Source organism: Apodemus sylvaticus, chromosome 10, assembly GCF_947179515.1.
Source record: "Apodemus sylvaticus chromosome 10, mApoSyl1.1, whole genome shotgun sequence".
NCBI lineage: Eukaryota > Metazoa > Chordata > Mammalia > Rodentia > Muridae > Apodemus > Apodemus sylvaticus.
In genome coordinates this window covers 43642397-43656029 of record NC_067481.1, presented here as the reverse complement: position 1 = coordinate 43656029, position 13633 = coordinate 43642397, and the positions used below count along the sequence as shown (strand labels likewise).

Below are 13633 nucleotides of genomic sequence, written 5' to 3'. Positions count from 1 at the left end.
GTAGTCCAGCTTGGCCATGAACTCAGAGATTGCCCTGTGTGGGCAGGGTCTAAAGGTCTGTGCCACCACACCTGGCAGGCCCTGCTATTTTCAACCTTACAGAGTAAATTTCTAAGGAGTGAGTCATCTTGTGGCTAGAGGGACAAGAGAGGAAGTGAGTCCAGGAGCAGCAGGAGTAGAAGCCAGCTGGCCATGAAGTAGGGGACAGGTAGGAGGATCCAGAGGAAGAGATGGAATTAGCCTTCCCTAGGTAAGTGGGACAATTGGGTGAGTGTATTGACACTAACAGGACAAAAGAAAGGATTTGAAGAGTGGGGGACTGTGACCAGAGGAAGAACATTGTAAGTTTAAGTAACTCCAGGCACAGGAACAGTTTGGTGACAGTATTTGCCTAGGATGCGCTAGGCCCTCTGGTTTGACATGTCCCCATGCCCCAGCACTGCACAAAAACAACGAAAAAGAGGAACTCCCGAGTTGACCCAGCAGTGCAAAGTGCATACTGCTCTTGCAACGCACTGAGTTTGGTTTCCAGTACCCACGAAGGGCAGCTCCCAACCCCTTGTTACTTGCAGAAGGATTTGATGCCTCCAGCCTTCTGAGACATTTGCTCATGCCACACAGACACACACTCATCTGCATAATTAAGAATAACAACAGTACAAAAAAAAAGAAAAGAAAAAAGAGCCGGGTGGTGGTGGCGCACGCCTGTAATCCCAGCACTCTGGGAGGCAGAGGCAGGCGGATTTCTGAGTTCGAGGCCAGCCTGGTCTACAGAGTGAGTTCCAGGACAGGACAGCCAGGGCTATACAGAGAAACCCTGTCTCGAAAAAAATAAATCCAAAAAAACCAAAAAAAAAAAAAAAAAAGAATAACAACAGTAAGCCTGGTGGTAGTACATACCTTTCATCCCAGCACTCAGGAGGTAGGCGGATCTCTTTGAGTTCAAGGCCAGCCAGTCCACAGAGTGAGTTCCAGGACAGCCAGGGCTACACAAATAAACCCTGTTTTGAGCACCTGCCCCCGAAAAGAATAATAACAACAACAAAAAAAAAATCTTTAAAGGAATTTAAATAGCTGGTCATGGTAGCACACACTTTTAATTCCCACACTCCAGAGTCAGAGGCTGGGGGATCTAGAGTTTCAGGACAGCCAGGGCTACACAGATCCTGCTCAAAAGAACAAAAACAAATAGAAAACCGACAACCAAAAGTAAACATGTCTAAGCTATAGCTTCTCTTTCAAACCGACCATCAGGAAAGGAAAAGGTCAGTGCTTTCTATAAAGTCTGGATCATATGACTGTGCAAAAGCACACACAGCACACACAAAAGCTTTAGAGAGAAGCTTTGAAGGAAACTAGTAGGGGGCCTCTGCTTGCTCTCACAGTCCAGCATGACAGCACACACGTAAGCAGAAATGTGTAACATCAGGTACAATGGAAACCTTAAGTTTAAACCACAGAATTTTGACTGAGGCAAAGTAGGTGTGCAGAGATTTCAGGGACAGTTTCTTTCTTTCTTTTTTGGCTTTTTGGATTTGCTTTTTTCAAGGCAGGGTTTCTCTGTATAGCCCTGGCTGTCCTGGAACTCATAATTTTTAAATTATGTGTATAGTTGTGTGTCTATCTGTGGGTATGTGTGTTAGAGTGAATACCTGTGAAATTTAGAACAGCATCAGATCTCCTGGAGCTGGAATTAAGGGTTGTTACCTACCTGACTTAGGTGCTGGCAACCAAACTCCAGTCCTCTGCAGAAGGGACTCTTAACCACTGGCTGTGTCATCTCTCCAGGCTTTTGTTTGTTTGGCTTTACTTTGTTTTAATATATTTGTTTGTTTGTTTGTTTTTATGTATATGAGTAATCTGTCTTTAGACATTCCAGGAAAGGGCACCAGATCTCATTATGGATGGTTGTGAGCCACCATGTGGTTGCTGGGAATTGAACTCAGGACCTCTGGAAGAGCAGACAGTGCTCTTAACCCTGAATTATCTCTCCAGTCCCTGTTTTTGTTTTAAAAGATTATTTATTGTTTCTTATATAAATGAATGTTTTAGCTGCATATGTCTCTTCACTGTGTGTTTGCCTGATGCCACAGAGACCAGAAGAGAGAGAGAGAGATCTTTCAGAATTGGAGATAGACAACTGTGCGCTACCATGTGGGTGCTGGTAAATGAACCTGGGTCCTCTGTAAAAGGAGCCGGGGCTTTTAACTTCTCAGTCATCTCTGTAACCCCCTGCCCCATGCTTGGCTTTTCATTGATACAGTTTTAATTTTGGGGAGTGCTCAGGATTGATCCTGCCCCCACATCAATGGTAGATACTCTTCCAATAAACTACCTCCTTGGCCCTTGTTTCTTTGTATTGCTGAGAAGGATTCCATTGTATGATTAGGCCACAGTGTGTTTATTAACCTATCTAATAAAAGGAGAAGTACTGTTGTAGGTAGTGTTATGGAGCAGTTAACTAACCACTGTGGCAGGTTTGTTGTTTTTTGAGACAGGGTTTCTCTGTATAGCCCTGTCTGTCCAGGAACTCACTCTGTAGACCAAGCTGGTCTGGAACTCAGAAATCCGCCTGCCTCTGCCTCCTAAGTGCTGGGATTAAAGGCGTGCACTACCACTGCCTGGTTAAAGTCTAAGTTTTAATTCGGCCAAATGATTAGGTAACCTTAGACAAAACACATTCTCAATGGTCAAACTGAAACACCAAAGTGTGAATCTCTGAACTTCAACTAGATTTCTACGCTGGTGCGATTGCGCGCTGATTCACCAAAGGAAGTAGTTTGGCCTTCGTGGCTCACCGTCTGCGCAGCCTCGGACAGCGGTCGTAGGCTCCGCCCCCTGCGCTCGGGACGGCGCGAAAACCCAATTGACAAGAACTCCCGCTGAAACCCCACTGTCTGTTCTGCGTTCGGTGTGCCGCTCCCACTGCGGCCCGGGGCTCGAGCGCTTAGACTGGAACATCTGCCTCGAGGGCACCTTTATTGTCCGGCCGCCCCTCGGGGCCTGCGCCCAGGTTTTCCTGACTTCTCCGTCTGAGCCTGGCTCGACGGCCCTGGGCCGGGCCTTGCACTCGCGTCCGGCCGGCGGTCTCTAGGAGACCCGAGACGGGCTCCGGGGGTCGCAGCTCGCTCCCACTGGACCTGCCGCCCTATGGACTCCAGCCAGGCTGGGCCGGACCTCTGGAGGTCCTAGGAGCCCGGGTTCTAGGAGGCAGGGATCATGGTGGGGGTCCTGACCATGGCGGCGCCTGCAGCACCTCCTCCTGTGAAGGACTACGAGATTGAGGTGAGGATCTGTCAAGTTCCTTTCTGCTTGTGTTGGAGAATTGTAGCGTGGGAGTCCTGCTTGGTTCTGGAACGAGAAAGGAGGGACACGATGACCACAGTTATAATTTTGTGTGGGATAGTTGCCTCGGTGTGTCGTGTAAAGCTCTCACTAAAGCGTAGAAATTTTAAGAGGTTTTAGGGCTGGCTGTTAGTATTTGGAAACCACAGTTCCTCGGGTCCTGAAACGTTGGAGTAACATGTCACCAAGAATTTCAGAGTCACTTTCTTTGTTCATGATGATGTGGGAATCACAGAACAGCAAAAACGATAAAGCTTTAAGTTCAGCTAGTCCGTACAAATATCTGTTCTAGGAATTCCATTTAGAATGTCACTTAAAGGAATCAAGTAAGAAACTTACGCCAGTTTCTCGTGGCTGCAAAGCTTAATGTAATGTAGTTCAGAGTCTCTGTGATATGTTAGGTGCTCAGTATTTACCATGTTTTAGAGAATACAGCAAGCGGGGGACAGTGCTTAATGTAGGAAGCCCTGGCTTTCTGAGAAAAAAAGAGAAATACACAAAACAACTATAATGATTTTCTATGCCATTTAGAAGTACCTTTTAGGATCTTAAAGTACATCTCTGTCCTACTTTTTCTCCTGTCACCATTACAGGCTTGTGCCTCTTCATAGATGCTATGGTTTCTTATACACCATATTTCTGGCTAGCATTCTGATGTGTTCTGGTGCCCTTGAAGTGAGCTTTCTAACTCTTACCTTTTAAAATCAAGTAACTTTTTTCAACTACAGAATACTTATATTATTTACTGTGTAGCACAGCCAGGCTGATCACAAATTCATCATCTACCTGCCTCATCCTGCTTGTTCTGGGATCACAGGAATGCACCATTCACACCCAGTTGATCAAGTTATATTTTTTAAAAAAGTAATTTGCAGAAGACTTCCATACCAATAGATGTCAGGGCTGGTACTTGAACTTAGATCTTACTTGAGTGTCTGTGTGGTGCCTCTGACACCATCTCAAAGCTTATAGATGATAATAACAAATTCATTTTTGTTTTTATTTGTTTTTTTCGAGACAGGGTTTCTCTATATAGCCCTGGCTGTCCTGGAGCTCACTCTGTAGACCAGGCTGGCCTCGAACTCAGAAATCCGCCTGCTTCTGCCTCCCAGAGTGCAGGCGTGCACCACCACCGCCCGGCTAACAAATTCATTTTTAATTCACTTATTATTTCAACATATTCAATTTTACCTCGTTTATCTAAATGGTCAGAATTTGTCCCACTATCGTTTATTACTCCTGCCCATTATTTTGAATGTTATTTTTATCCCTTACAAATTCTTTTTACCCCTTAAAATTATTTTGTTACATTTATTTATTTATTGTATGTGCCTGGGTCAGCATATGCATGAAGATCAGAGGACAACTTGTGGGTAGAGAAGGCCAGTGAATCTTTTAGTTTGAGGACAACCTGGTCTAGAGAGAGTTCCAGGGCAGCAAAAGCTACACAGAGAAACTGTCTCAAAAAAACCAAACCAAAACCAAAACTAAAAATCTGATAATTCAAATGTATAAGCCTATGGTAGCCATTCTTATTCAAACCATCACCACAACATATTTTCTTAATTTAGTGAATGTCTAGACCAGTTTACGGATCTTTATAAATAGATTATATTATTTAGACTTCTTTGAGCTCTCGTCTCATAGCCCAGGAGTGCCACCTAGCCTGCCTCAGCTTCCAAGGTACTAGGACTATAGATAATGCGCTGCCATGCCCAGCCTTGTTTCTACTTAAGCCTACAATATACATAGAAATGAAATGAGAAATGATGATGTTCTAAGGACAGGCTTAGAAATTCTAATCTAGTAAATTCAGAACAGTGAGATATTTTCTTAGTGGAGTAGCAAGGCTGATTCATATTATGTACACATAGTCAAGAAAACAAATATGGATCCCAGAAAATAAGGCCAGTTAATTTTCCCTGTGTTACCCCTTATGTTTCACAGTTCATATCATCTGTACTCAAAGGTAAACCCATTAAACCTTTGTAAGATATATGTCCAGCCAAAAATGGGACCACTGTTGTTAATGAGCCAGCCGCTGGATGAGTTCAGGTCAGATTCACTACTCACCAGTTTTGCACTAGGGCCATAGAGAACAGCATTGAATCTATGTATTGATCCATGTCCAAGTAGAGTCTATTTCTAGACGTTGGTTATGGCATTGTGGGTTTTGTGTTTTGTTTTGTTTTTCCCAAATAGTGTATCATGTAGTCCTAACTGGCCTCAAACTCACTAAGTTTACCTTGACCTTCTGGTCCTCCTGCCACTATCTCCTCAGTGCTGGGATTGCAGGTGTGCACCATGCCTGATTTCATGTAATGGTGGGGAACCAATCTGGGGTTGTGTACATGCCTAGGCAGGTGTTCCCCCCAGCCTTAGTTATGATGACAATGAAAATGGCGTTTATCTTGACAGTATCTCCTGGTTCATATCTCATTTTGAGCCTCCTGCTCTTGTCCTAGCAGCCAGTGCCTTGCTGAGTCTCATCAGCCATTACTTGGGCTCAGGCTAATCTCTGCTGAACGTGCCTGGGTGCAAGTCTCAGTGCTGACTGCCAAATAACCGACATAAATATGGCTGTCCTTAGTGTCATAGCCACCTTGATTCTGGGAGGGTGATGGCTAGTGCATGAGGTAGGCTGTGGATTAGGGTAGAAATTAAAATGGTAGACTTGGGGCAAGGGTTCTTTGGTTATCTTTCACGGTGAGTTCTAATAGAAATAATAACTTTCTTAGAGGTACTTGGAATGATGTATATGTATATATATATATATATTTTTTTTTTTTTAAAGATTTATTTATGCCGGGCGTGGTGGCTCACGCCTGTAATCCCAGCACTTGGGAGGCAGAGGCAGGCGGATTTCTGAGTTCGAGGCCAGCCTGGTCTACAGAGTGAGTTCCAGGACAGCCAGGACTACACAGAGAAACCCTGACTCAAAAAACCAAAAAAAAAAAAAAAAAAAAAAAAAAAGATTTATTTATTTATTACATGTAAGTACACTGTAGCTGTCTTCAGACACTCCAGAAGAGGGCATCAGATCTCATTATGGATGGTTGTGAGCCACCATATGGTTGCTGGGATTTGAACTCAGGACCTTTGGAAGAGCATCAGTGCTCTTAACTGCTGAGCTGTCGCTCCAGCCCGATGTATATATTTTAACCAAAAAAGTAAAGCAGAAGGGGTTGTTTGTAGGTTCCTTACCTGGCATTAGCTTCCACATATTTTATTATAGCTTCTGTGAGGTAGATGGCACGCTTTTAAGGTTATGAATAGAGGGCAGGCACACCCTTAGTCTCAGCATGAAGGAGGCAGATCTTCAGGATACATTGAAAGAACCTGTCTCAAAAATACATAAATAATGCCGGGCGGTGGTGGCGCATGCCTGTAATCCCAGCACTCTGGGAGGCAGAGGCAGGCGGATTTCTGAGTTCGAGGCCAGCCTGGTCTACAGAGTGAGTTCCAGGACAGCCAGGGCTATACAGAGAAACCCTGTCTCGGAAAAAAAAATTAAAAAAAACATAAATAAATAAAAGAAAATTAATAAAGTAAAATAAAATAAAAGACAGTAGGAATTTATGTTTTCTTATAAGTTTAGCTTTGTTTCAATATAAGCTTTATAAGCTTTTTTTTTTTTTTTTTTTTTTTTTTTTTGAGCCAGAGTCTCACTATTTTCACATTTTCAAAATGTGTGGAGCTTGCTATGTAGATCAGGCTGGCCTCAAACTCATAATCATCTGTCGGTCTCAGATTCCTGAGAGCTGGTCCAGATAAGCTTTGTTGTTGTTTGCTTTTGAGGCAGGGTCTCTGTATGTAGTAACTGACCTAGAACCCTCACTTGGTAGACAAGACTGGTCTCAAACTCACAGAGGCCTTTCTCCTTCGGACTCTCTAGTGCTGGGATTAAATGCATGAACCACTCCACCTGGCAATATAAACTTTTTATTAAAGTATAGTGTGTGTGTGAAACACAAATTATATATATAACTTAATATAACATTAAAAATTGAATGTAGGTTTATCATTAAAGGTGATTTTCTTTCTAATATGTTCGTTTTTTTACCTAAAGTACCTTCTCTGCTGGGAGCTGGCTTAGTGGGTAAGAATGCTTCATGTACAAGTATACTGATCTGAGGTAAAATCCCTAGCAGAAGTCAGGTATGCCTTTATCCCTGGGGTTGTGGGGAAGCAAAACCAGGAGGACTGCTGAGACATGCTGGCCACCAGCCTAGCTCCAGCTGTAACGAGGGAACTTGTCTTAAGGGAATAAGGATGAAAGTGACATCGCAGCACACCTGACATACTCTTTCAGCCTCTGCATGCATCCTTGCATATATATGCTCGAGTGTATCACACACACCTCACACGTATGCACAGAGGAGCCTACTGTAGGTTTTCTACCCAGTTATTTAAACTGTTAAATCTGTGTTTACAGTTCATATTTCATATTGTTTTACTTTAAATGAATTGTGGCTTTTTTTCCCCTTAAATTGCTAGCCATGCAAAAAGCGGAGAAAAGATGATGACAACTCTTCCTGCGAAACAATTACCAAGTATTTATCACCAATAGGGAAGACTGGAGACAAGGTTTTCTCTCCACCAAAACCCAGTAATATTCTACATTATTTTAGAAAGACCTCACCCACGACCGAGAAGCTACAATTGACAAAGGCGTGCAAGACAAAGACATCTCCCCCATTGCTTGTTGGCAACAGCAAAGACAGTAAGACACTGATGGAAGTGTTCCCAAGTAGAGAATTTAAGAGGAAAAGAAAGAGAGTTAGTTTATCCCCTCAACTGAATGATATTAAAATTGAGAATGAGTGTGCAGTTGAACTTAGTAACAATGATAGTAAGGAGGACAGTGGCTTAAGTGATTTTGTGGAAAACAGTACTTCTGTTTTCCTTTACAAGAAACATGTGGAGGTTCTTGTAGAAAGTATTCAAGACAGCAGAAACCAGTCAAATACTTCATCCTCAAAAAAGAACTCACAAAAGAAAGTAAACCCTAAACAAGGCACCACAAAAAATGATGGCAAGATACTGAGGAAAAGGAAGCATAGCAAGGTAGCGGGTCAGCCTGCAAGTGCACCCTTAGCAGATGAAGCTAGTCCGCCTAGGGAAGGCTGCAGAGACAGCAAGCTGCCTAAACCTTCCCTGACCGAAGAGAGCGAGAGGACTGCGTATCCTGTAGACTCTAGAGCTCATGCAACCAAAATAGCTGATTTAAACGCGAGTACAGTTACTGTCTCCTATGAGGAATTTTTAAAAAGTCACAAGGCAGCTAAAGTGGAAGAGATACCTGACCCTGCAGTGCCAGCCTGTGTTCCCTCTGGGCCTTGTGAAACAGTCAGAAGTGGTTCTGAAGGTGAATCATCTCCACAGCTGCACCTCAAGACAGTTACTGTGCTTGCACAGGTTCATCCCACTCCCCCGAAAAAGAAAGGGAAAATACCTCCAATTTTCTTGAAACAGAAACAGCTTGATATGGAGAATAGTCTCTCTGATCCAGAAAATGAGCAGACAGTTCAGAAAAGGAAATCTAATGTTGTGATCCAGGAGGGCCAATTAGAACTGGCTGTGCTAGAAGCCTGGAGCTCTGAGGCTTCAGTACCAAAGTGCAGCGTGGAAGAAAGACAGCAATTCATGAGAGCATTTAGGCAGCCATCATCAGAAACACTCAAAAATGGACTCAAGAAACCTCTGGAGAAGCAGAAAGACCCAAGTGAAAAGTCTGTCGATGGAGGAGATAACAGTTCTGAAAAAATCATAGAAAATCCTAATATTCAAAGAGTTTCAAACCAAGGCTCTTCACAGACACACACTGAAAGAGGAAGTTTTCCTAAGGAGAAAAGTAAAAAAACAAATAAAAAGGGTAAGAAAATTAGGACTACTGCAGGTGGAAACAGAGAAGAAAACATAGAAAAGGAAAAAACAGCCATTTCCTTAAAAGATGAACAAGCTCAAAATAGCCTACGAAGGAGTGTAAGACAGAAATCAGAAGCTTTCAAAAGCAGTGCATTACTTAACAGTGAGAACCTTGCTTGTGAGGATATGCCGCATGGCTCTGTAAAAACGTCTCTGTGTGATAGAAGTACATCAAGAAGAGGCAGCACACCAACCAGGAGTGTGCTTACACGTTGCAAAGCTGAGCCGGGAAGCAGGCTGGCAAATGTCTCCACACCCAAACCAACCCGAAGATCTCTGAGAGGTAGCAACACACCTGCCACAGTCACACTGGGAGGTACTGAGTCTGAGGATACTCAGGACACTAGTCCAATGAAGGCTTCCACCCCAAAAGCAGCCAGAATTTCAGAAAAGCACAGCCTGTATACCGCAGAATTAATCATAGTGTCCTCTGATTCCGAGAGCCCCATTAGGTAATATTTTGTTTTTTTTCTCAAATTGGAGCATTCTACTTGTATTATTAATTGGGAAGGAAAATTCTTCAAGCATTGTGGAGTTCATTTATTTTCTAGAATATAATTTATTTGTAAATAATTGAAGCCCTGAGGATTGACCTTCATAGGTTAGGTAAATTGTCTGTCTGTCTACCCACTGAGCCACGTCTGCATTCTCTTTTTGTTTTTAGACAAAGTTCATAGGTTACTTAGGCTGGTCCTGATTTTCTGCCAGGCCTTAAATATGTTATCCTTCTCTGTATTCTCCCAAGTTGCTAGGATGACAGACCTGAGCCACCAAACTTGGCTTTTGTTTTGAGATAGGGTCATACTCAGTAGCCCAGGCTGGCCTAGAACTTAGTATGTAGCCTAGAATGTTTTCAAACTTGTAGCAATCCTTCCTCTCTAGCTTCCTGAGTGCTGGGAAATCTAGTGTGAGTCACTGCACACAATTTTATTCAGACTTGTTCTTGCTATGTACAAAATTAGTCTAGGACTCAAATCCTCTGCCAAGTGCTGGGATTCCTGGTGTGTATCACTACATTAGAGCTAATTTAAAGTCCAGTTCAGAAGATTGGCAGATTTCAGATGAGTTTTTATTTTTTTTTTTTAACGATTTATTTATTTTATTTATGTGAGTATACTGTAGCTGTCTTCAGACATGCCTGAAGAAGGCATCAGGTCCCATTGCAGATAGTTGTGAGCCACCATGTGGTTGCTGGGATTTGAACTCAGGACCTCTGGAAGAGCAGTCAGTGCTCTTAACTGCTCAGCCATCTCCAGCCCCCTTCAAATGAGTTCTAAATTCCTTTTTTTTTTTTTTTTTTTTTTTTTTTGGTTTTTTTTTTCGAGACAGGGTTTCTCTGTATAGCCCTGGCTGTCCTGGAACTTACTCTGTAGACCAGACTATCCTTGAACTCAGAAATCTGCCTGCCTCTGCCTCCCAGAGTGCTGGGATTACAGGCGTGCACCACCACAGCCTGGTGATGATGGAGTTCTTGTATACTGACCTTGCCTAATATTACAGTGATCCCAGCACAAGTTTTATTTTTTTTCAAGATGTATTATTTTTCTCTTTTTGTTTCTGCTTTTGCTATGCTGAATGGGGCTCATACTAGACAAATAGGCTTATTTTCTTCTCTTTGTTTCACGTCTTTTCTCCTTCTCCCTCCCTCCAGCTCTCTTTTCCTTCCTTCCTCTATCCCTCTTTCTTTGTTTTTTTTTGAGACAAGGTCTCTCTTGGATGGCCAGGAACTTGCTCAAGAGATAAGGCTGGTTTTGAACTCATGAGTGATTATTTTTTTAAGTTTTTTTTGTTTGTTTGTTTTTTTAAAGAAATCTTTATTTTCATGTATAGGAGTATACTGTAGCTGCTTTCAGAAGAAGGTAGCCGATCCCATTACAGATGGGTGTGAGCCACCATATGCACTGGGAATATACTGCTTTGGAAGAGCAGCCAGTGATCCTAACCGCTGAGCCATCTCTCTAGCCCTATGAGTGATCTTTTGTCTCTGGTTCCCATGTGTTTGAATTATGGGTATGCTCACCTGGTAAGGCTATTATTTCTGTTTGCCAACAAGCAAGATTTTATCTACAGCAGAGAGGGGTCCTGAAAATGTGTTGATTAGGTTTACTATTTTTAAATGAAGTAATAAATACTAAACCTTGGGGCTGGCAATGTAGTAGAATGGTTGCTTGGTGTGTACAGGACCCTGGGTTTCATCCCCAATACCAGAAATAAAGTTTAGCTTACTGTTGAATCAAAGTGATAAGGATTGTTTTTGCACTTTGTTTAAATTGGAATATCAACTGGATTATTTTTATATTTAAGATTCTTGTTCATTATTATGAAAATGTTTATAACTGTCACTTTTTTCCCAGAATGAAATTCACTAGAATTAGTACTCCCAAAAAGTCCAAGAAAAATTCTAAGAAATCTGAAACAATTGAGGAAGAGCTCACTACTCAGAAGAGAAAGGTAACAAAAGTACTGGAGTCCTGAAGGCAATCCTGTTTCTTTTTTTTTGTTTGTTTTGTTTTTTGTTTTTTGAGACAGGGTTTCTCTGTATAGCCCTGGCTGTCCTGGAACTCACTCTGTAGACCAGGCTGGCCTCGAACTCAGAAATCTGCCTGCCTCTGCCTCCCACGTGCTGGGATTAAAGGTGTGCAGCCACCTCTGCCTAGTTGCAATCCTGTTTCTTTAAAGGACTGGCAGTAGTTACTGGAAGTCATATCAAAGAATATTCCCATAGGTCCATTAATTAGAACCTGTGCCATTTATTCCCATTCCTCTTAGAAGAACAGCTAGTGCTCTTAACTGCTAAGCCACCTCGCCAGCCCCTTTCTCTATGTTCTTAACTTCTTTGGGAGACTGGGTCTCACTATGCAGATCAGGCCGGCTTCTTCGAACTCACAGAGATCCACTTGCTTCTGGCTCCTGATAGCTGGCACTATAGGTATGTGCTACCATACCCAGTCCCCAGCTTTGTTCTTAACTCTTTCACGTCATGTCTTATTAGATTCTATAAAGGTAGTATACGTGTATTATATAGTTTTCCTTTAGATTATGTAATGAGAGCTTTATACTTTACCTGAATTTATTGGCTAAAATCAAAGAATAGATTGTCATTAAGGTGGTAGGAAAACAGTCACCAATTCTTTTTTTTGTTTGTTTTGTTTTGTTTTTTTTGGATTTGGGTTTTTCGAGACAGGGTTTCTCTGTATAGCCCTAGCTGTCCTGGAACTCACTCTGTAGACCAGGCTGACCTCCAACTCAGAAATCCGCCTGCCTCTGCCTCCCAGATTACTGGGATTACAGGTGTGTGTCACCACTGCCCGGCCAGTACCAATTCTAATGTAAATTACAGACCTTCTTTTGAGTTTTTTGTTCCTTTCATCTGTGTACTGTGTGTTTGTATGTATGTATAGTACTCCTGTGTGCGTTCATAGCAGTATGCAACAACTCACTGGTGTTGGTCTTTGCCTTCCTTTTAATTTTTTTTGTTTTTTTGCTTTTTTTCGAGACAGGGTTTCTCTGTATAACCCTGGCTGTCCTGGAACTCACTCTGTAGACCAGGCTGGCCTCGAACTCAGAAATCCGCCTGCCTCTGCCTCCCAGAGTGCTGGGATTACAGTCGTGTGCCACCACTGCCCGGCAAATATGGAATTCTTGCTATGATCTCAATTAATAGTCCCAAATTTTTGTCCAGGCAAGCAGTACTTCAAAAAATATATCAAAAGCGAAACAACTGATTGAGAAAGCAAAAGCATTCCAAGTCAGTGGGTCCAAGACTGAAGAAACGGTGGTGCCTTTGAGGCGGTCCTCTAGGCACCAGACACGTCCTGAAAAGGAGAAGTCACCAGAAACAGATGTAAGTATTCTCGTGTCTACCAACACAGTAATTTTTGCTAATTTTTCTTGTTATAAGGAGTGGACGAAGGTAAAACTTGACAAAGGTATAAGGTTACATGGAACAGCCGGTAGATGTGGTGGTCACTCTGCTTTAAGAACATTTGGTTTACAAGACATAGTACAAGTCTCAGGTAATGCAAGGTGTCTTGTAAACTGTAAAATGAGGGAGACACCTTGTAAACTCTTCTGCTCCCTCATCAAGCAGTTCTTTACCCCAGGCACACTAAGTCATTTCTTCCAGAAAGCTCACTTTTCACTTTATTATCAAACTTCGAAATTCACATTCCAAGTATTGTCTTCTCCCTAACTTTTACTATTCTGCTAAAAGCTACAACCTCTTTTTTTGTTTGTTTGTCTAGACAGGGTTCCTTTTTTTTTTTTTAAATATTTATTTATTATATGTAAGTACACTGTAGGTGTCAGATCTCTTTATGGATGGTTGTGAGCCACCATGTGGATGCTGGGATTCAAACTC

General features: G+C 42.4%; 1 protein-coding gene across 2 annotated transcripts in view; it reads left to right on the top strand.

Annotated features, from left to right (window-relative positions):
* The first annotated feature begins 2829 nt into the window (after positions 1–2829).
* The window catches only part of Atad5 (ATPase family AAA domain containing 5), a 53462-nt gene continuing 42658 nt past the window's right edge, over positions 2830–13633 (top strand). For both annotated transcript variants that reach the window (XM_052193963.1, XM_052193962.1), the window contains exons 1-4: positions 2830–3285; positions 7843–9725; positions 11628–11724; positions 12956–13117. In XM_052193963.1, coding sequence (XP_052049923.1) covers positions 3220–3285; positions 7843–9725; positions 11628–11724; positions 12956–13117 — 2208 coding nt within the window. In that variant the 5' untranslated portion in view covers positions 2830–3219. The remainder of the gene's footprint in view (positions 3286–7842; positions 9726–11627; positions 11725–12955; positions 13118–13633) is intronic.